Genomic DNA, 20,436 nt, shown 5'->3' with positions numbered 1-20,436 from the left:
ATGCTTCCATGCTATGCTTATGTCATTGTGTCTCGTCAGACCCTCTTGTCAGACATACTGTCATTGCCACATATGAGAAGGCTGCCTTTTTTAAGATCTGCCCAGAAGTAAATACAATATATGACAAGAATTGGACACATCTGAACTTGATCAGGCCTCCGTGTGAACAGAGATAAAGTGCTTCACATATAGGCACCGGCGTGAGTGTGCATACACTTTCTGTCACTTGCCACGCACATCAGCACCAAAATTGTCAACTGACAAGCAGTTGATAAACAATAGATTTTATCAAGTGGCTCCAACAAAAATAGAACTAAATTGAAATGACACAGCGGTGGTGTGCAGGGTTGTATTGAAACCAGTGGAATCTCATGTAATTGAACGTGGAGAGTAGAGTGCACCGCACTCATGTCGGCGTTTATGTGTGGAGGCCTTTGATTGAGATTGAAAGGTGATCTTGATGTGGTATTCTTGAACTCAACACAATAACCAACAATAACTCCATTACTTCATGTATGTGTGTTAACATGGCTTTAGCAAATGTCAAAAGCTTAATCCTTGTCACTGTGTAACGTTAGTCTCAACCAACCAACCAACTTCCTTAGTCTCTCTCTTTCAATGTCCTGACATGTTTCCCACTCCAAGGAGTTCCCAAATCAGCTCCCCCCCCAACCCCCCACCCTACCCCTTCCTGTCAGTGGCCTGTCTCTGATTGGCCGAGGGGCCAGACTAACGCCCTAACCTGTGTCCTAACAGCCAGGCTGTGTGGTAAAGCTCTTGTTCCTGCCGCTTCTCCCTACCGCACGCTAGCCCGGACCAGTCGCATCCCCCGGCCCAGCATGAGCCAGGGATGCAGCCGTGACACCAGTCGCGAGAGCAGCCGCGACACCAGCCCCGCGCGGGGCTTCGCCCCTCTGGGTGAGTACGCCAGACCCACGGACAGACGCCCCTCCATCACCCCCAAAATCCCAAAACACACACACACACACAGTGGTGTATAATATGCCCCCCCCCCCCCCCCCGGCCTATTCACACACACTCTTGGTGTATTCAACCCACCCTCTTCTGTACAATACAATGGCAGATGCCTTCTCTGCAGAGTTCTTGTAGGTAGACCCACTTCTCCCTCCCAGTTCCCAGAATTGTAGGTCCAAATGTAGCTGTGCCTTCTTTCTCCCCTTAGTCAACCACCTGTCCCTCGACCCCCTCCAATGCTGGATGTGTGCAAGCTGTCTTTTTTTCTCTCTCTCTCTCTCTCTCTCTCTCTGTGGTCCATAGGTGTATGAGAATTATTCTGCCTGCCCTCTTTGCATGGTCTAATATCTGTAAAGTCTTTGAATGATCGCTCTCTGTCTGCGCCCTCTTTCTCTCTGGAATGAATGAATGGATGTACGACATGCCAGATGAATAATATTGAAAGCTCCTGTGCATCTGTTGAAACATTTACAAAAAAAGTCATTGATTGCTATTTGCAAAAAAAAGCCAGTGAACACAAGTTGATAGTTGATAGAGATTCAAAAAAGGCAGCATAAAGTCTTCCCTGATGTGCATGTGTCATAGCCTTGCCTCGTTAGCTCCTCCACGTGTGTTGCCTATGAAAGCATTCTTATGTGACGGCAGGTCTATGTTTGTTCGTCTAAGTGTTCGTCTGTGTCTGTGTCTGTTTGTTGAGCGTGTGTGTGTGTTATGTCAGTGCTTGTGTTGTCTGAGTTTGTCTGTCTGTCTGTCTGTCTGTCTGTTTATATGTGTGCCACTGCCAGCGATGGCTATTCGGATGCCTGTTGCCTAGTGACACTAACTCCGCCCACCTATGTGGTGTGTGTGTGTCACCCTTCTTCCTCCTCCCCCCTTTCCCTCATCCCTCTCGGCAGCTTCCCGACGTCACTCGCGTTCCACCAGCGCTCTATCCACGACCGACCCCGTAGGGCAGTCAGGTGACCTGCATGACTCCCGGACCCCAACAACACCATATTTGATCTTTGAACTGCATGACCCCCGCCCCCCCAAACATCCACGCTATGCCATATTTGTCCTCTGCATGCTCCTCAATTGGTTCGTTCTGTTGAGCGACACAGTGTGGTCATTTTTAAGCAGGACACTAAATCCCGTCCTTTAACCTTTCACTGTCAGATTTGCCTAAGAATGAGCTTTCTGATTGGAAGATGGCTGCCTAAGAATGAGCTTTCTGATTGGAAGATGGCTGCCAGAAGCACAGAGGATCCATTCTTTTATTTAGCACCACAGCACATAAGGGTTTTGTGTATGATATTAGCCGCTAATGCATATCAGCCTTAACAAGCTAATGCAGAATAGTTACAGTTACATGTGTATATAACCATCTACACCACTAAAAGGCAGACAGAGCTCTATGTGCAATGAATATTTCAAACTGTTTTCAACTTTTCAACAGTAATACAAAATATAGTAAAAGGGTTATTGGGGTGGGAAGACAATTTTGCACCCAGGAGGACAGGGTAGTGATCAAAAACAGGGGAACAGGGATGGGAATAGCACCTCTTAAAGCACATCTCACAGGAGTTGGGCTGGCACCTCTTAGAGCACATCTCACAGGAGTTGGGCCAGTACCTCTTAAAGCACATCTCACAGGAATTGGGCTAGTACCTCTTAAAGCACATCTCACAGGAGTTGGGCTAGTACCTCTTAAAGCACATCTCACAGGAGTTGGGCTGGCACCTCTTAAAGCACATCTCACAGGAGTTGGGCTAGCACCTCTTAAAGCACATCTCACAAGTGAAAGTGGGGGGTGTACCTGACGTCGCTCAAATTTACATGTTCTGTGTATCCATCATGTTTAGCAACTGTTGGAAGGTTTATAGTTTGGCGATGGCTTTTTGTTGTTTAGTTGCGCATTTTTTTCTATATACCAGACAGTTTCTATCGTTGTCAAAGAAGCCTCATTTTCATGGGTTAATGTTTTTTTTGTTTCTTGTTTCTTCTGTTTTGTTTTTAAAATCCCCGTCATCTCCATTGGTTGGCTTATCTGTGATGTGAACAATGCTAGATATATTGATTTAATTTGTTGTTCCTTTTAGCTAAATTCATCCATTCATTGCATTGATTCCATGAACATTCTTGCTTTCCATTCAAACTTTGCTCGTCAGTGGTGTAGTACTTCAGTGGTGTACTGTAGTGTTTCAGTGATCTTTGTGCCGATCGTTTGGCTTCATTTCTGAACTCTTTGGGGAATTCCACATCTTTCCTGTCTTTAGTAAAATGCATTTGTTCAAATTTACTACCCATAGTCTTTCTGATTCCTCTTTGGTGGTGGTGGCTTTTGCCTTTGGGGTTGGATTCTTTTCCTGCCACTTTTCTCTAGTAGTTAACAAGATCTCTCTCAGTAGATGGATCATGTTGTTCTAGTTGTCTCTCACTTACAGTTCACCCCGTCTCCCTGATATTCATCATATTTAATAACGGACGACAGATTAGTGTGCTCATCCTGTCTCTGTTAAGAAACCCACCATGCACTATACCAGTAGTTCCCTTTGGAAAAGAAAACCACACAAATAGATATAGCTTTACACTGGTCACCAAACCCTTTTAGAGCATGAGGTAAGTATGTCTTTATCCCTCCTGTGCCTTCCTCCTCACCTCCTCTCCTCTATCGTTTCCACTCTAGATCGTTATAGTCTGATGCATCAGGCTCGCATGTCCGCATCCATAAATGCCATGAGGGTCCTCAACACCGGCACAGAGGTGGAGGCAGCCGTCGCAGATGCACTGGTAAGAAGCTTTAACCTGATTGGTCTGTAGATTTGTAAACCCAGTTGTGATCGGAGTCGATTAAAGCTGAACTCTCTTTCTGATATTATTGTTGTATTACTGTAGTTGATGGGTTTTTAGGGGAAATCATTTGGAATAATTTCTGCAGAGCTGAAGGATTTATATGCTATGGTTCTCTCTGTTTAATACATACCATGCCTACAACATCAAATGGCCTACAGATTTCAGACTTATATAGAAGCTTATTTCAGGACAGGATTTAAAAGTAACATTAAGTTGCATTTTAATCGGCCCTGACTCCGTTTAAAAACTGGTTTCCAGCAGGCTCCTGTTCCTGTTTATCAACAGGTCCTTCACAAAATTAGCAAAGAATGTGGGGCTGTGATTTTTCTGATTTCTGATCTCCCTGCTAAAAACTGTTATCTGTTGACATCTGTCCTTTGTGATGCCTTCCCGCCGTTTGAAATGTGTGTCTTTGCTCTTCCTTTCTTGGTGGTCTGTTCCTCTCCCTCAGCTGTTAGGAGACTCCAGGAATAAGGTAGTTATCTCCTTTACCTACTGTGCCATCCTCACACATACTAATCAGCCCAAAACTACAACAACAGTCAACCATCACAAAATGCCCCATTTTACACAAGAGTCGTAGTCACAGTTGACTCTTCAATAATCAACCACTTAATGAATAAATACATAAATGCCCTTTTCCCTAAATGTATACCCCTGCCCCCTCACTTGGTAATTAACCCCCCCCCCCCCCTTTCCTCATTTGGTAATTACCCCCATCTCCCCTCCCCTCAGCGTCTATTCATTGTCACCCGTGTCTTGCAGTCATGGCTGCTGGTGTTAAGTTGCTGCCTTCCTCCTTATTGGAACATTCTCCCATTGGAAGCTGCTTTATTTGCTTACGTCAACCGTCTAGTGTGCTGTGTATTCTCTATATATACATATATACACGCTCACCCCCATCTTACTCACCCACCCATCCCTACGTCATATGCAGCAGTGCTGAAGCCAGACGGGAATAAGAAAAGCAGTGAAAGGTCATATCCGTTCCACATGGCCGAGTGGGTGTCCATCTCCTGGTCAAACACTATTGTCAATGCATAGGGTGATTTAATCAAGTGAAGCAGTAATGTGCATCTCTGAAGTTTGTCGTTTTCTCTGAGCTAATGAGGACATAATACAGCCTTGGATTAGTTTTTCCGAGCCAAGTTGATGAAAGGCATTTGGAAACTTAATTCCTTGAAGTTTTTCCTCTGTGTTTTACATACATTTTTGATATTCTTTAGCAGTATCAGGTGATATCTTTTGGGTCCTTCTATGCATACAATATACACACCTTAGTATTAAATCATCCTGTTACCCCATTAAGAGTTCGTATACGTATGTGGACACACACACATACACACAGCCTATGTATATATCATCATTAAAACTAAGAAACAAAATGCATGGCTTTTGATATCTTTTGGGTCCTTCTATGCATACAATATACACACCATACTATTAAATCTTCCTGTTACCCCATTAAAGGAGAATTCCGGTGTGATATTGACCTAAAGTGTATTGAAACATGATACCGAGTGTGAACGTATAATAAACAAAAATAATTCAGTGGAAATGCATGGATTCCAGTTTCTTCCAGTAGCAGCAACTGGAATCCATGCATTTCCACTGAATTATTTTTGGAATCTGATCCCTTATCATACCTGTTCATTCTTACTCGTTGCTCGACTTATCGTGACTAAATTCAAGATGGCTGCAAATGCTAAACTTCGTGAAGATACTGTCTGTATAAATCGTCTTGTAAGTAAACTACCAGTGCTTTTTCAAAGTTCTCAATGTCTCGTTTTAAATGTCAGGGCCCTCGGAAGTCTACCAATGAAGTGTGGAGATACATTGAGCCTCGTAAATGGGTGTAAAACAGTGATTTATTTGCATGGCTAGCCCGATGCCGAAGCACCACTATTGAAAAAGCTGTTGGTAGCATCGGCTAACTAGCGCCAGATTTTGGAGTGCAGGGGACAAGCCGAGATGGGCTATGAGACATACGTTCACACTCGGTATCATGTTTCAATACACTTTAGGTCAATATCACACCGGAATTCTCCTTTAAGAGTTAGTATACGTATGTGGACACATACACACAGCCTATGTATATATATTAAAACTAAGAAGCAAAATGCATGGCAGATTTAACCTAGCCAACAGACATGATGTCCTCCCCCCCCCCCCCCACCCTCTGCCTACACACACACACACACACACACACACACACACACACACACACACACACACACACACACAGCCTCACCCACTGCCGGTTCTTAAACTAAATTCCTCCAGTTTCTTATCCTCTCTCCTTTATCTTCTTGTCACCCTCCTCTTCCTACTCCTCCTCCTCTTCCTCAGCGAAAGCCATTGAGGCGACGCTACGAGTCCCCGGGGATATACTCGGACGATGACGCCAATAGCGACGCGTCAAGCGCCTGCTCGGAACGTTCGTACGGCTCGTCGCGGAACGGCGGCCTGCCGCACTACCTGCGCCAGACGGAGGACGTGGCCGAGGTGCTGAACCACTGCGCCAGCTCCAACTGGTCCGAGAGGAAGGAGGGCTTGCTGGGCCTGCAGAACCTCCTCAAGAGCCAGCGCATCCTCAGGTGACCAGACCTTTTGATTCTGTCAGAGTTCTGCCGCAGCACTGGCTCGGAATCCTGAGATGACGAAGAAGATGAGACGAGTTACAGAGATAGAACAGGGGAAGGTTCTGCATTTAGTCCGCAAGGTTCAGCACGTGGTTCTCAAGGCAGAAAGTACTCCAGTGACTCCACAATCTAAGTTGATTAGTATATCAATTAGTTGGACACTAATAAAGTGCATCGCTCTAACAAAATATAGAAAGAATATCAGTGTTTAAAGCTCTTTCCTTTGCTTTACTGAAAGAATATCAGTGTTTAAAGCTCTTTCCATTGCTTAACTGAAAGAATATCAGTGTTTAAAGCTCTTCCCATTGCTTTACTGAAAGAATATCTGAGTTTAGAGCTCTTCCCATTGCTTTGCTGCTTCATTGAGTTATGAGAACCCCTAGAGTCACAGTTGTTTGTGAAAAGGAGTTTCAGGAGAATATTGGTCAGGAGAAAAGTATTGATTACTATTGATAGCAGTTGTATTGATGTATTATAGTTGTATTGATATCTGATGGTATTGGTGTGTGTGTGTGTGTGTGTGTGTGTGTTTGCAGTCGGGTTGAGCTGAAGAGACTGTGTGAGATCTTCACCAGAATGTTTGCTGACCCACACAGCAAGGTAAGCAGTTGCAGTTGTACAGCATCAGTGACCAGCATGCCCATGTGTGAGATATTGAACTAGGGCTGAACAGGACGATTTGTCTCTGGTGCTAACTCTGTTTACAGGAGTATCAGCTAAACAGTAGATTATGTTTCACTGCATTGTTATAAGATGTGCATGTGTCATTGTAATACTTATATTTAGTGTTTGGCCATAATTTAGGTTATTTCTGACCAGTTCATTTAAATGTGTAGATATTTATTTTCATTCAGAAGTTTTTCAGTGGCAAATGAAAATTTATATGGAACCGGAACTAACAGTGCCTGTTGATATAAACTGTTTTTGAGGCCTGATGTCAGCTAACTAAAGGTGTGTTTGTGTTTCTGTTTGTCTGCATGACCTGCCTTGGTGTGGATATTAACAACAGCGAGTAAGTGAATCTTGACCGATGTATCAACTATATAATCTTGATCACATGTTATTTACGTAGCTCATTAAAAGACTTAAGAGAGCTGCTGAATCAATTGGATGAATCAGAGAAGCAGATAAGCAACATAAACCACAACCACACTCTTAACCCGAATGTGTTGGAAACGACACAAATTGTGTTGTTGTCCCTGTCTGGACACAGAGATGTGTTAAACAACCAACACAAGTTGTGTTTTCAATGCAAGTTGTGTTATTTTCAACACATACTGTGTAACGAATAACAAAATCAATGTGTTGAAAACAACACAAACTGTGTTGTCCCTATCTGGTCACAGAGATGTGTTCGACACATTCGTTTAAAGTGTGTGGTAGTACTGTATTACCAGTACATATTCACAGTGTGGTATTTAGATAGATACTTTATTGATCCCCAAGGGGAAATTCAAGGTCTCAGTAGCTTAAAGACATCACACACAACATACACTTACATAAAAAAATACACAGCACACTGCATAAAATGTATGAAAAGTATGATAGAAAAACAACAAATCCACAATTTGTTTATTTGCTGTCTCCCAGAGTTAGATAAGCAGATACATGCCATTCTCTTCTCTGTATGTGCAATAACCCAGTCTTAGCTTAGCATAATTCGCTGGGAGTAGGTTCGTTATCTTAGCATAATTCACTGTGAGTAGGTTAGGTAGCTTAGTATAATTAGCTGGAAGTGGGTTACATCAGTTATCCTATATCTAAAAGGGAGCTAGAGGCCAACTGGTATAATGCACCTCTGTGTTCCTTTAATGAGAACTTGATTGAAATAAAATGAAAAAAAAAAAAGCTTTTAGTCTATCTTAATCCATGTCCAGGAAACTGGCCCAAGATGTTGTTCAGCATGTACGTATACATGTAGATCATTCTGGTCATTTTGAATCCAACGAGCCCCATCTCAGCTGTGTCTCTGCCTTGCCTGTGTGTGTGTGTGTGTGTGTGTGTGTGTGTGTGTGGCTGCAGGTGTTTAGCATGTTCCTGGAGACACTGGTGGACTTCATCATGGTGCACAGAGAGGACCTGCAGGACTGGCTCTTCGTCCTGCTCACCCAGCTGCTGAAGAAGATGGGCGCAGATCTGCTGGGCTCCGTCCAGGCCAAGGTCCAGAAGGCCCTGGACGTCACCAGGTCTGCGACACACACACACACACACACACACACACACACACATATATATATATATATATATATAAAGGAAATCAGAGTATTTGTAGCTTTCATGTTGCCCAGGGTATCATACAAGCTAGGCCCGCCACTGGGCCCTTGATATCATCTGGGCAGTGTGGATATAGTTTCAGCTGTTGGCCAATTCACCAGGGCAGTGTGGATGGAGTGTGGCCTGGTAGCCAGGGCAGTGTGGATGGAGTGTGAGCTGGTAGCCAGGGCAGTGTGGATGGAGTGTGAGCTGGTAGCCAGGGCAGTTTGGATGGAGTGTGAGCTGGTAGCCAGGGCAGTGTGGATGGAGTGTGAGCTGGTAGCCAGGGCAGTTTGGATGGAGTGGCCTGGTAGCCAGGGCAGTGTGAGCAAAAGAAAATAGAGAAATGAATCCTGCACGTTACTGCCCCCACTGTGTTGAGCATTGAGCATTTAGCCTTTATCTTCCAACATCATCAACTATAATATAGTTATCCAGCCTCATCATTAATATATTTGTAAAGTAAAGTGGCTTGTTGAGAGGAGGGTTGTTTTTTGTCCTCTGATTTTGGGCTGGTCTGTAAAGTGTTTGACGTATTTTCTCTGTTCTTTTATATTAGGGAGTCATTTCCATTCGATCAACAGTTCAACATCCTCATGCGATTCATTGTGGACCAGACGCAAACGCCTAACCTCAAGGTATGCATATGAATTTATCTCTGATGCCCATTCTTTCTCACATTCCCTCTCGGTGTCATTTGTTGATGAACTAGGTGGCTGTCGTGTGAAACCCTCTGTGTGTTTGTTCTGATTCCCAGGTCAAAGTAGCCATTCTGAGGTACATCGAGGCGCTGGCTCGTCAGATGGACCCCCCAGACTTTGTGAACTCCAGTGAGACGAGGCTGGCGGTGTCCCGCATCATCACCTGGACCACAGAACCCAAGAGCTCAGACGTCAGGAAGGTGAGTGGCCTCAGCACAGCACTCTGTAGGTGGTGTAAATAGCAGGACATTAGGCTCTTCAATCACCTATTAGCAATTATGTGCGCTGCTGTGCTTGTGTATGTCATGCATATGCGCACATATTCCATTTGAACTGTTTTGATGCTGTTGCAATTGTTTATTTGAATTATTTTAATAAAATAAACTATGATGGAGGTGTGAAAATCCAAAGTATTTTCAAGAATGTTCTCTAAGATGACCACTGGGAGCCAAAGCCGTCACCCAAAGCTTGAACCCAATCCCACTTCCTGGAGGGACGCAGGCAGTTCTCCAACCCCACGCTCCACTTTGTTGTCCCCACGCTCTTTTGTTTCGTTTTTGCTTTTGTTTTGTTTTTGTTTTTGTTTTGTTTTGTTTTGTTTTGTTTCTCTGTGACATAACTCTCCCTTGTTACCCCGCATCACCATGACCATGGCAACCCCAGACTCTCCATAACTGGGCCGGTGAGGAGCTCTCGGGGCGGCCCAGCACCTCGTCCCTGATGCCGGGAGAGATTAACATGGAGGAAAGGTGTAAGCAGGTAGTGCCCCATCAACTCCCCCACCCGCCCGCCCAACCAACCAACTACTCCACTCTTCCCCCGCTGAGATGACCAACAGAGCCAGTACCATTTTCTGCACGCTCCAAAAATGCCTAACCAACCTCCCACTTTAGCGTGTGACCGTGTCTCCTCCTCCTCCTCCTCCTCCTCCTCCTCCTCCTCGAGTGTGTGGCCAGCCTCTCTCTCTCTCTCTCTCTCTCTCTCTCTCTCTCTCTCTCTTGCTCTCCTTCTCTTACCCTCGCTCTCTAACCTCCCTCTGCGCCTTGCTAAACCAGTGATGCAGAAACAACTGCAAGCCAAACAAACCAACAACAACACAAAAAGCAAAGCAAAGCAACAAAAAACATCTAAAAGCTGTTACCTGGAGAAGGAACGGGGAGGGAAGAAGGGGATGTTTCCTTGTCTTACTCGTGTGTGTGTGTGTGTTGTTTTTAGTGTGGTCCCCCTGTGCCACCTTTGTGTGGAGTTTGTCTCTTCTCTCCAGCACTGGCACCCTCTGTTGTTGTGTACTGACTATAAAGCATTGAATGCTGTGTCTTATTTTTCTGCTTAACATGTTTGAACAGTTTTCGGTAACAGCTACACAAACAACATGCATGCGGATGTGTGAAAAGCAAACTCATCTTTTTCTGTTTAAAGTAGCAAACTTGCAGACAGCTGAGATCTGTGTGAACAAAACACAATGCTTTGCATTCTGCACTGTATGTTTCTAGTGATCTTCTTTTCATTTTTAATTAGATCAAATTTCCTAGCTTTTACTTGTCACACAGACAGCAGCAGTCTCTGAACCTGCACTGTTTGTTTTCCTCGGATCATCGACCCAAAGGAGACTTGAGAGACTCACTTTCTTTTTGTAACAGCACAGCAACAAATAACTTGCCAAACAAAAACAGCATGTGTTATTGACCTTTTCTCTGTCCTGCTCTGCGCGTGTACTTAGTCTTCAGCTCCTCTGCATGTTCAGCGTCTCAGTGTTGGCCTCTCTCTCCTGACACCTCTCTCTCTCTCTCTCTCTCTCTCTCTCTCTCCTTCGCTCTGTTTGTCTCGGCGTGCCGAAGGCGGCTCAGGTGGTCCTGATCGCCCTGTTTGAGCTCAACACGCCGGAGTTCACCATGCTGCTGGGCGCGCTGCCCAAGACCTTCCAGGACGGCGCCACCAAGCTGCTGCACAACCACCTCAAGAACTCCAGCAACACTGGCGTGGTGAGGCCTGCGCATCTGCAGATCTATGATTTGAACGTCTTGAACTGATTTTTGGTAGTGTTTAGACAACAATGCCAAAAGGAGAATCTGTTATATTTACTGTATCTCACCACCCAAAGTTTCTGTTAAATGTGAATTTGAGTGAATTTGACATGCTGAAGTGATCAGATAGTCTGTCATGCTGAAGTTATCAGATAGTCTGTCATTCCACACTAGTTACCTCTGTCCCTCTCCTGGTTTCCCACAGAGTTCTCCGAGTAATACCATTGGACGCACTCCTCCCAGGCTTCCGTCCAGCCGGACGAGTCCGCTCACATCACCGACAAACTGCTCCCATGGCGGCCTTTCACCCAGGTGAGTGACCCCCCCCCCCCCCCCACACACACACAGACATTTTCAGCAGCCTCACTCATCCCCCACCACCTTATCCAGCACATTGGCTTGCCCAAATGCTTTTAACCTTTTCTTTCTCTCTCTCTGTCTCTCTCTCTGTCTCTCTCTCTCTCTCTCTCTCTCTCTCTCTCTCTCTCTCTCTCTCTCTCCTGTTCTCATTCTAACTCCTGGCTCACTAATGAAATAATGCCTTGTAATCCGTTTGAGACTTCCACCTGAAACCCAAAGGAAATACTACCTAAAGCTGGGAACAAACCTCCCAATTTTTTCAGTTGCACCTGAAAACCGAACCTACAGATGGAGTCTTGTACGATATGTACCATAGAACGGAATGGTCAGGAAAATATAAAATATGTTTGAATCTGGATTGCGTCAACAATGGGAAGCAAACGATTCAATCTGGACACATAATGATTCCAGCCGCAACTGAATGCTGCGACTACCATTGACTCCCTCAGTCTTCCTATAATTGTCACAGACAATTCATCCTTTCGAAATTGGGCTTCAAAATGTCCTGTTCCCAGCAAGAAAAAAAAGTTTCCCAGATTGTATGTCTTTGGAATTCTGAGTGATTACTGATGGCTAACACATGGGTTAGTTACCACAGAAACAGAATTGGGATGCATGGGCAATCAGCTCCAGGGGCTTTGTTTACGTGGGTTTCCGGTCCGGTCTTTTCTTAATTACTCATACTGCTAACCTCCAACACTCACACTGTAGTCTGTCTCTTTTCTTCTCCTCTCCCATCTTTTGTAACCCTTTTCCCCCAACCTTTCTCTTCTCATCTCTCCCCTCCCCCTCCCTTCCTTTCTTCCCCGTTCTCTCCTGCTGCACGTTGGCCACCCCTTCGCTCTTGCTCCGGGTGTGGTCAGTCGTCTCTGGGGCTGGGGTGTGGACGGGCTCTCTAAGCACCCCTCCCCTCCCCATCCTCCTCCTCCTCACTCCCTCCCCACCAACCCCTCCTCCCTCAGGGCCCTGCGCTGCGCGTACTCTCCCAGGTAACGAACGCACCCGATACCCGCCGCCCACTCGCCCCACCATGGTCGGGGACTGAGGGTATGGGGGTTAAAGGTCACCACAGGGGTTAAAGGGCACAGGGGGCAGGCATGGGCAGAGAGCCTCACCCCTTGGTTACATTAGCTACAAGAGACAGAGGCATCTCTAGCAACTTCCTGCTGAGTGGGCGTTACAAGCTCGTAAACAAGGCTGTGTTTCACAGCTGGTGGCTTGCTAACATGCTAACGCATAGACTTGATTATTGCTTATTTCTCCCTAACATTTTTTACGCAATAATAGGACAGTAATCCTGAAACTATTTGTTTTATAAAGAAATACTGCCATCCATGAGTTAGCTCCACCATCTTGGATTCTTTTTTCAAGTTAAGTTTCAAGCAACGTACGTCCCGCTGACTTCACTTGGATTTGCATTACATTGCTCAGCATTTGCATGAAATAGACTTCTCGTCTATTTTAGCTCCGCCCTAGCTGGCCTCCTGTCACTGTAAAAAGTCAACTCTGATTGAAAAGAAAAGCCTTAGCCTCCATCTCATGTAGCTTATGACTGGGTCATACACTACATATAAAATATATATTTTTTTAAAAAGCCTGTCACAGTGTAAACAGCTAAAGAAAGCGTTGCTTATTGGGTGCCAGTAGTTGTTTGATCCACTCTTTTGCAGCTCTCACCCTGACAGAGGGACTAATTCCAGGGTGATACTCTGATATCCTGCATGGTTGATTTTTAAACTCTGTCTTGGTTGGCTAAATTTGCCTCTCCAGCTTGAGAAAACTGTTCCAGGGTTCCATGACTTTCTGCTACTGGAAATCAAAATATCTGATTTGGAGTGTATTGTTGTAAAAAGTTCCAAGAATGCTGCTTTTATTGTTTGGACTGCGCTCTCTCCTGTCTTTTCTGACTCCTTTTGGAAGCCATCGCATGGTCATCCATTTCCAACAGACTCCATCCAGTGCCTTTTTGCATAAGCATCAGGAATGCTTTCCATGCTGAATGAATTCATGTCGGCCATGATTGCCTGTGGGTTTATTGTCCTTTTGACCCTCTGTTCAGTTTGGGATTGAATTTGGGTGTCATGTGTAAAGTGCTGACTCTGCAGATTACATCATATGGGGTTTGACCTTTGACCCTTTGGCTTTTCATCTTTTCTCAACAAACTAGCTATTGCAATTGGATTTTGCTGTGGCCACTGCTTGGCTATTAGACCACTACATTAGAGCAAAATAAAACAGGAAGTAGAATCTGGTATGTTTTAACATGACGTTTTACATTTTGGTTTGAGTACAGATGTGCTGTAGCCACACAATCGCTTTTAAACATCTGCCCCTCTTCCACCTCTGACTGTCTCATGCTTTTGGTTCTCCTGGCTGCCCCTGCCCCTGCCCCCGCCCCTCTTACCCCTCACTGTGCTGTGTTGTGTGATTGACAGCCTGCTGGAGTACGACACGGAGAACATGAACTCGGAGGAGATCTACAGCTCGCTGCGTGGCGTCACCGAGGCCATCCAGAGCTTCAGCTACCGCAGCCAGGAGGACCTCAACGAGCCTGTGCGCCGCGACGGCAAGAAAGATGAGGCGGTGAGTCCAGTCTGCCCTGTCCCGAGAGCCAATTGGAGTCTTAAGGGTCAAACATTATTCTCATTGCTGGTGTAACGGTGGCCAGCTGGTCCGTAGCTGTTATGTACTGTTATAAACCTCCCTCCCAAAGCCTAAAGAGTTAGTGAGTGTGTATGTGTGTCTGTGTGTGTGAAAAGAAAAATATAAAAATATAGACTTTGCCCATTTTTCAAATGAGTTTGAGTGAAAGGATGTCTGTGGCCCATAGAGCGTGTTTGAGGTTATCTGGACTCTTAACTGGAAAAGTACCTGCAACTCTCTGTCCCAGTAATTGACATCTTGCGCTCTGTCCACTCAATAAGGCCCCTCACTGGGGAAATCACAGGGAATTCCATTTCAGGGATTTCCCCCCTCATCACCATTTGCTCTCGAGCCCTCTCTGACCCATATCAATGTGAAAGACACTGGACATTTCTATTCTATTCTAAGTAATGAAGATTTTTTTTTTTTTAAAGATCTTTCTCAATAAAATGGTCTGATTGGTGAATGGTCGTTACCAACAGCTGTTATATGATAACTGTCCCCTGTATTTATTCTCTGTTTCTGTCCTTCTGTCCAATTCCTTCTTCTCTATCTTTGTCACTTTTCCGTTCCTTCTTCCTCTCCGTGACCCCTCTCAGGTGGGTCGTGAGGGTGCGTCTCCAGGCGGTGATGCACGTCTGGGCCTGGACATGGTTGATGGGGGTGGCGGCCGCACAGCACTGGACAACAAGACATCCCTCCTGAACACGCCCTCTCCCCGCTCCTTCGGCGTCCCCCGCGCTCGCGAACACGCCCCGTACGGCTACGCAGACACCATCAGCGCCTACGACAAGAGCGCGCTCAAAGAGGCCGTGTTTGACGATGACGTGGAGCAGTTCCGAGACAGTGAGTGTGCTTGGGCACAGTGGCCTCGCCTTCTATGTGTCACATGACCTTCTCCTCACCCTTTACTGTCTGTTCCATTGTTATGTCATAAAGTGTGTCTGTTCCACTGTGATGTCATTGAGTGATGTCAAGTTTTGTCATTGAGTGATGTCAGATTTATTTTTAAAGCGCATTTAACATGCACATAGTGCAATCCAAAGCGCTCCACAAACAAGACACATAACAACAAGACAAAAGATGCCGGATGGAGCGGCGTAGTCGCCAGCGTACCCATGACATCAAGACATGACAAATACATTTAAAAAATAACAAATACAAAAAATGCCGGACGGAGCGGCCAGCGTACCCGTGACACCAAGACATACAAGACAGACAACAAAACAAATAAACAAATAAAAAAAGAAAATATGTGTTAAAATTAGTCCAATTTCCAAACCAGCTGAAAATGTCCAAGGGCAATGATGATCCGTTTTGCAATGCCAAAGTTCTTTAGCAACTGACCAACCCGGTGAATTCACTGGCAGTCTGGAGATAACGTTAACAGTAGAAGCTAGGCCTGCTAGACTGCAGTCTGGAGATGACTGGAAGCACAGTCCAAAGTACTGAGCGATCGTGTAGATCCGCAATTCGGTGGACTTAACAGCGACCGTTTGCTCCGTGAGATTGCAGCTCTTCACCGTTAACGTTAGTCTGCAGTTGGGAAGGCAGCTCGCCGGTCAGCAACAGCTCGGCGGCCACGGTAGATCTTTCGCAGAGTAGCTAGCCTAGGTCCAGCTGTCCCGAGAGATCCCCTCGACCAGACAGTGAAGTGCACTGTTCACGGACGGATGGATGGAAGGATGTCAGAGGCCCAGTTAGTCTGCAGTTGGCATGGCAGCTCGCAGGTCAGCAACAGCTCGGCGGCCACGGCAGATCTTTCGCAGAGTAGCCTAGGTCCAGCTGTCCCGAGAAATCCCCTCGACCAGATAGTGAAGTGATGCACCGCTCACGGATAGATCGAAGGATGTCCGATGCCCAGCTAGGGCAAAAGCTAGCCATAGCAAGCTCCCAATGGACAAATGTCAACGACATCAGCTGTCTTAGAAGCAGTAAAAAGGACTAAGAATAACACGAAAACTATCAAAAATAGCGTAAATAAATAGGGAAAACATTTAACTAGACAAACCAATACAAAAATATACATGACATTACATAAAATTACGAACATTACATAAAAACAAACAAAAACATGAAGCCAGACGGAGCGGCGTGTCTCGCCAGCGTCCCCGTGTCCGATGTGTCCTGGTGGAATGATTCTCGGCATGCTGGAATATGTAAAAGTGACCTATCTGTCGTTATCCAGTTGCTGCAGATTAGCTCCTTTGGTGTTCTCCCATGGAGTCAGTGTTCTGGATTTGACCAATAAACTGAAACCATAGTATTAATGCTCATTGTATATAGAAAACTCAAATATTAGTCAATAATATCCTAAATTTAGTTTGTTTCTTTCTCAAAGCGAGGGCCATATTGAAAATCAATGAGCATGCCGTACAAACTTTCAATAGTTTGGTCTACTGAGAACATGTTTGTCTTCTGTCCTACAAAGTTTGGGCTAGCTATGAATAATACTTAAAAAAAATATTAATGCCCCAAACATTGGTTCCTAGATAATGTGTTTTTTTCAGGCTGTAAAACTACATAAATATCAGGGGCCGAAGAAAATATGAAGACATATTCTACAGGTTTTGGTTTAACACTGATATAGACAGACACAAAATTCATGATGTACTGTAGACGCAGTTCTAAATCTGAGACAGTGAAGCAACAACCTTATCTGATCTGACACAGAACAACCCACATGTGTTAACCCAATAGGATGGGCTGTTTCTACTAGAAACTTTGGGCCGATCTCTCACCCACTCCCAACCTCATCCCAACCAGTGAGTTGATCAGACTAACCAAACAAGATAGCCACACCAGCGTTGATTGGTCAAACCCAAAACACTACCTCAGCTGATCTTTATTGATAGGTAAAGCCGTAGACGACACCTCTCTTGATTTGCACTGATTGGGAAGGTCACATGTTTCGTTGTTTATCGTGACCAGCTCCTTGTCCTGCTTGTTTGTTAGTAAACTCACACATGAATGCAGCAACGCCCAAAGGGGATCTAATTTTAGCATGACAGGCTGCTGTAGACACTTGCTAGGTGGAGGAGCAGCAGCCGTGTTTTTAGATTAGATAGGTGTGTAGGACTTTCACTACAGCTGTTGCATTGACCACCTTGAAAATAAGCAGGTTTTATTTGTGAGGTTCTTCAGAAAACCACTTAAAGTGTGGACCATTTATTCTATGGCAGTTCCATAGAATATTGAAGAGGAATTCACAGCTAGCTATCTCTGTTGACCTCAACAAAGAACTTCTCCAAGGGGGGTGGGGTATCAAGTACAATTTTTTATTTGTCTGAGGGGCATTCCTTACCAAAGCGGATAGACAAGAATGTGACCTGAGTGTAGTGTGTGTTTGTGTGTTGTTGTCATGACACCAACGTCCTGTGACCTCCTCCACCCCCCTCTCCCACCCCCTACCCCCACAGGCCGTCGTCAAGACTGCGGTGAGAACAAGATGGTGCTGCCCAAGGGCTTAGCTCCTGGTAAACACAACATCCAACGAGCCTAATTCCTTCCTTCCTTCCTCCTTCCCTTTCTTCCGGAAGCTTCTCATGTAGCCTTTAATAACGAGCTGCCTGCTTTCCCTTGTGTGTCTCCAAACCCCAACCCTTATCTAAACGTCTCGCGTTCAACTCCGTCTCAAACGGTCATTGATAACGATTTAATTCTCATTGATAACGATTTTAATTGATTCCGATGCTTTTTGGCTGGAGTTTGACATGACAAGAGATTACTGACGGGCCGCTTTCCTTATGTTTTGTGGGCTAACTTTTATTGTGTGTGTGTTGTGGTTATGATTATGTACAGTTACAGTATTATTTCACCAAGTTTCCTTTTTGCACGAATACACTGCATGGTCAGGGCAACAGTAGATATGATTGTTGCATGTGAAGACGATCTTACAATAACTAATAAACATTTACGATCTTACTAAAACACAGTAGAATGGGAACTCCACATTCTACACTTCAAGTGCATTCAAGGCTTCAAAAGGCATTTTGAAGAATACAGCTTAATGTCGACGTACACTAAAAGATATTTCATATGAAGGTGTTTGGTTTGTAGTTGATTGTTTCTCTTTCTTTGCTTCATCCCTCCGTTTCTCTCTTTCTCTCTTCCATCACTTTTTCCTGTTTTCTCTCTCTCACACACACACTCACACACACTCTCTCTCACACACACACACTCACACACACTCTCTCACACACACACACTCACACACATTCTTTCTCTCACACACACACACACACACACACACACACACACACACACACACACAAACACACACTCACTCTCTCACACTCACACACACACACTCTCTCTGTTTCTCTCTCTCTTTCTCTTTCCCTCTCTCTCTTTCAGTGGACCACTCGGAGTTGGTGGCGGAGCTTCTGAAGGAGCTGTCCAATCACAACGAGCGTGTGGATGAGCGCCGCGGGGCATTGGTGGAGCTGCTAAAGATGACCCGGGAGGACAGCGTTGCCGTCTGGGACGAGCACTTCAAGACCATCCTGCTGCTACTGCTGGAGACGCTGGGGGACCAGGATGTGAGCAACACGCACGCACGCACGCACGCACGCACGCATGCACGCACGCTGACACAGAACAACCCACATGTGTTAACCCAATAGGATGGGCTGTTTCTACTAGAAACTTTGGGCCGATCTCTCACCCACTCCCAACCTCATCCCAGCCAGTGAGTTGATCGGACTAACCAAACAAGATAGCCACGCCAGTGTTGATTGGTCAAACCCAAAACACTACCTCAGCTGATCTTTATTGATCGGTAAAGCCGTAGACGACACCTCTCTTGATTTGCACTGATTGGGAAGATCACATTTTTTGTTGTTTATCGTGACCAGCTCCTTGTCCTGCTTGTTTGTTAGTAAACTCACACATGAATGCAGCATTGCAAAATAGCAGCATTGACCACCTTGAAAATAAGCAGGTTTTATTTGTGAGGTTCTTCAGAAAAACACCATTTCATAAAGTGTGGACCATTTATTCTATGGCAGTTCCATAGAATATTGCAGAGGAATTCACAGCTAGCTATCTATGTTGACCTCTATAAAGAACTTCTCCAAGGGGGGTGGGGTATCAAGCACTTATCACCTGACTAGAACTGACACCTGACCTGACTGTATAAAAACAGCACTCACTGATGCACTATCTTGCTCTTATTGTACTCTACCTTTTAAATTGTTTTAAATTGTTCCAGAATTGTTGGGAGAATTGTTGTTTAAAAAAAATGTTTTTAAAAAGCTTTAAACTGTTTACCACGTTGTAAGTCGCTTTGGTTAAAAATGCGTCAGCCAAATGTAATGTAATGTAATTTAACATACAACCAATCATGCGTGCACGCACACATATACACTCACACACGCACACACACACACACACACACACACACATACATCTGCTCATACACGCACATTCTCTCACACACGCACACACTCGTCTAGACCTATCAATCCGACAGATAAGAGATTGTGCTGAGAAGTTCTCCAAATCCCAAACCCACCTCACAGACTGTAAATATTGTATTACCTTGAGCAGCTGGCGCTCGATGCTGTGCAGCAGGCTGATAGGTTCTCCACCACTTTCCTAACACAGCACACTATCAGGGCTCTGGCTCTGCGGGTTCTAAAGGAGATCCTGAGGAACCAGCCAGCCCGCTTCAAGAACTATGCAGAACTTACCATCATGAAGACCCTCGAGGCCCACAAAGACTCTCACAAGGAGGTGAGACACACACACATACACACACACACACACAAACACACACTCTCACACTCTCTCTCTCTCTCTCACACGCGCACACACACACACACACACATTCACTCACTCTCACACACTTATCCATCGGTCACTGATATGCTAATATATACTTTGTCTTTGTACACAATCACAAAAACCCAAACCCCCATCAGAACACAGACGCACAGGTCACATGACTGTATGAGCCTAAAGCCCCATCACAACACAGACGCACAGGTCACATGGCAGTATGAG

At 45.2% G+C, this 20,436-nt stretch overlaps 1 protein-coding gene across 35 annotated transcripts in view; it reads left to right on the top strand.

Moving 5' to 3' along the window:
- Positions 1–20,436, top strand: part of clasp1a (cytoplasmic linker associated protein 1a) — a 127,215-nt gene that overhangs the window by 92,039 nt on the left and 14,740 nt on the right. For 5 of the 35 annotated variants that reach the window (XM_042069693.1, XM_042069727.1, XM_042069711.1 and 2 more), the window contains 19 exons: positions 757–918; positions 1,872–1,934; positions 3,641–3,744; positions 4,259–4,282; positions 6,157–6,404; positions 6,986–7,049; positions 7,459–7,461; positions 8,472–8,635; positions 9,262–9,340; positions 9,460–9,603; positions 10,067–10,162; positions 11,242–11,385; positions 11,633–11,739; positions 12,651–12,776; positions 14,223–14,370; positions 15,030–15,276; positions 17,850–17,906; positions 18,787–18,971; positions 20,038–20,166. In XM_042069693.1, coding sequence (XP_041925627.1) covers positions 757–918; positions 1,872–1,934; positions 3,641–3,744; positions 4,259–4,282; positions 6,157–6,404; positions 6,986–7,049; positions 7,459–7,461; positions 8,472–8,635; positions 9,262–9,340; positions 9,460–9,603; positions 10,067–10,162; positions 11,242–11,385; positions 11,633–11,739; positions 12,651–12,776; positions 14,223–14,370; positions 15,030–15,276; positions 17,850–17,906; positions 18,787–18,971; positions 20,038–20,166 — 2,294 coding nt within the window. The remainder of the gene's footprint in view (positions 1–756; positions 919–1,871; positions 1,935–3,640; positions 3,745–4,258; positions 4,283–6,156; positions 6,405–6,985; positions 7,050–7,458; positions 7,462–8,471; positions 8,636–9,261; positions 9,341–9,459; positions 9,604–10,066; positions 10,163–11,241; positions 11,386–11,632; positions 11,740–12,650; positions 12,777–14,222; positions 14,371–15,029; positions 15,277–17,849; positions 17,907–18,786; positions 18,972–20,037; positions 20,167–20,436) is intronic. The other 30 variants (XM_042069839.1, XM_042069804.1, XM_042069812.1 and 27 more) reach the window with 19 other exon arrangements.

The sequence above is a fragment of the Alosa sapidissima genome, chromosome 2, assembly GCF_018492685.1.
Source record: "Alosa sapidissima isolate fAloSap1 chromosome 2, fAloSap1.pri, whole genome shotgun sequence".
Classification (NCBI taxonomy): Eukaryota; Metazoa; Chordata; class Actinopteri; order Clupeiformes; family Clupeidae; genus Alosa; species Alosa sapidissima.
Note: the sequence above shows the minus strand (reverse complement) of the source record. Positions and strands in the feature narration are given on the sequence as shown.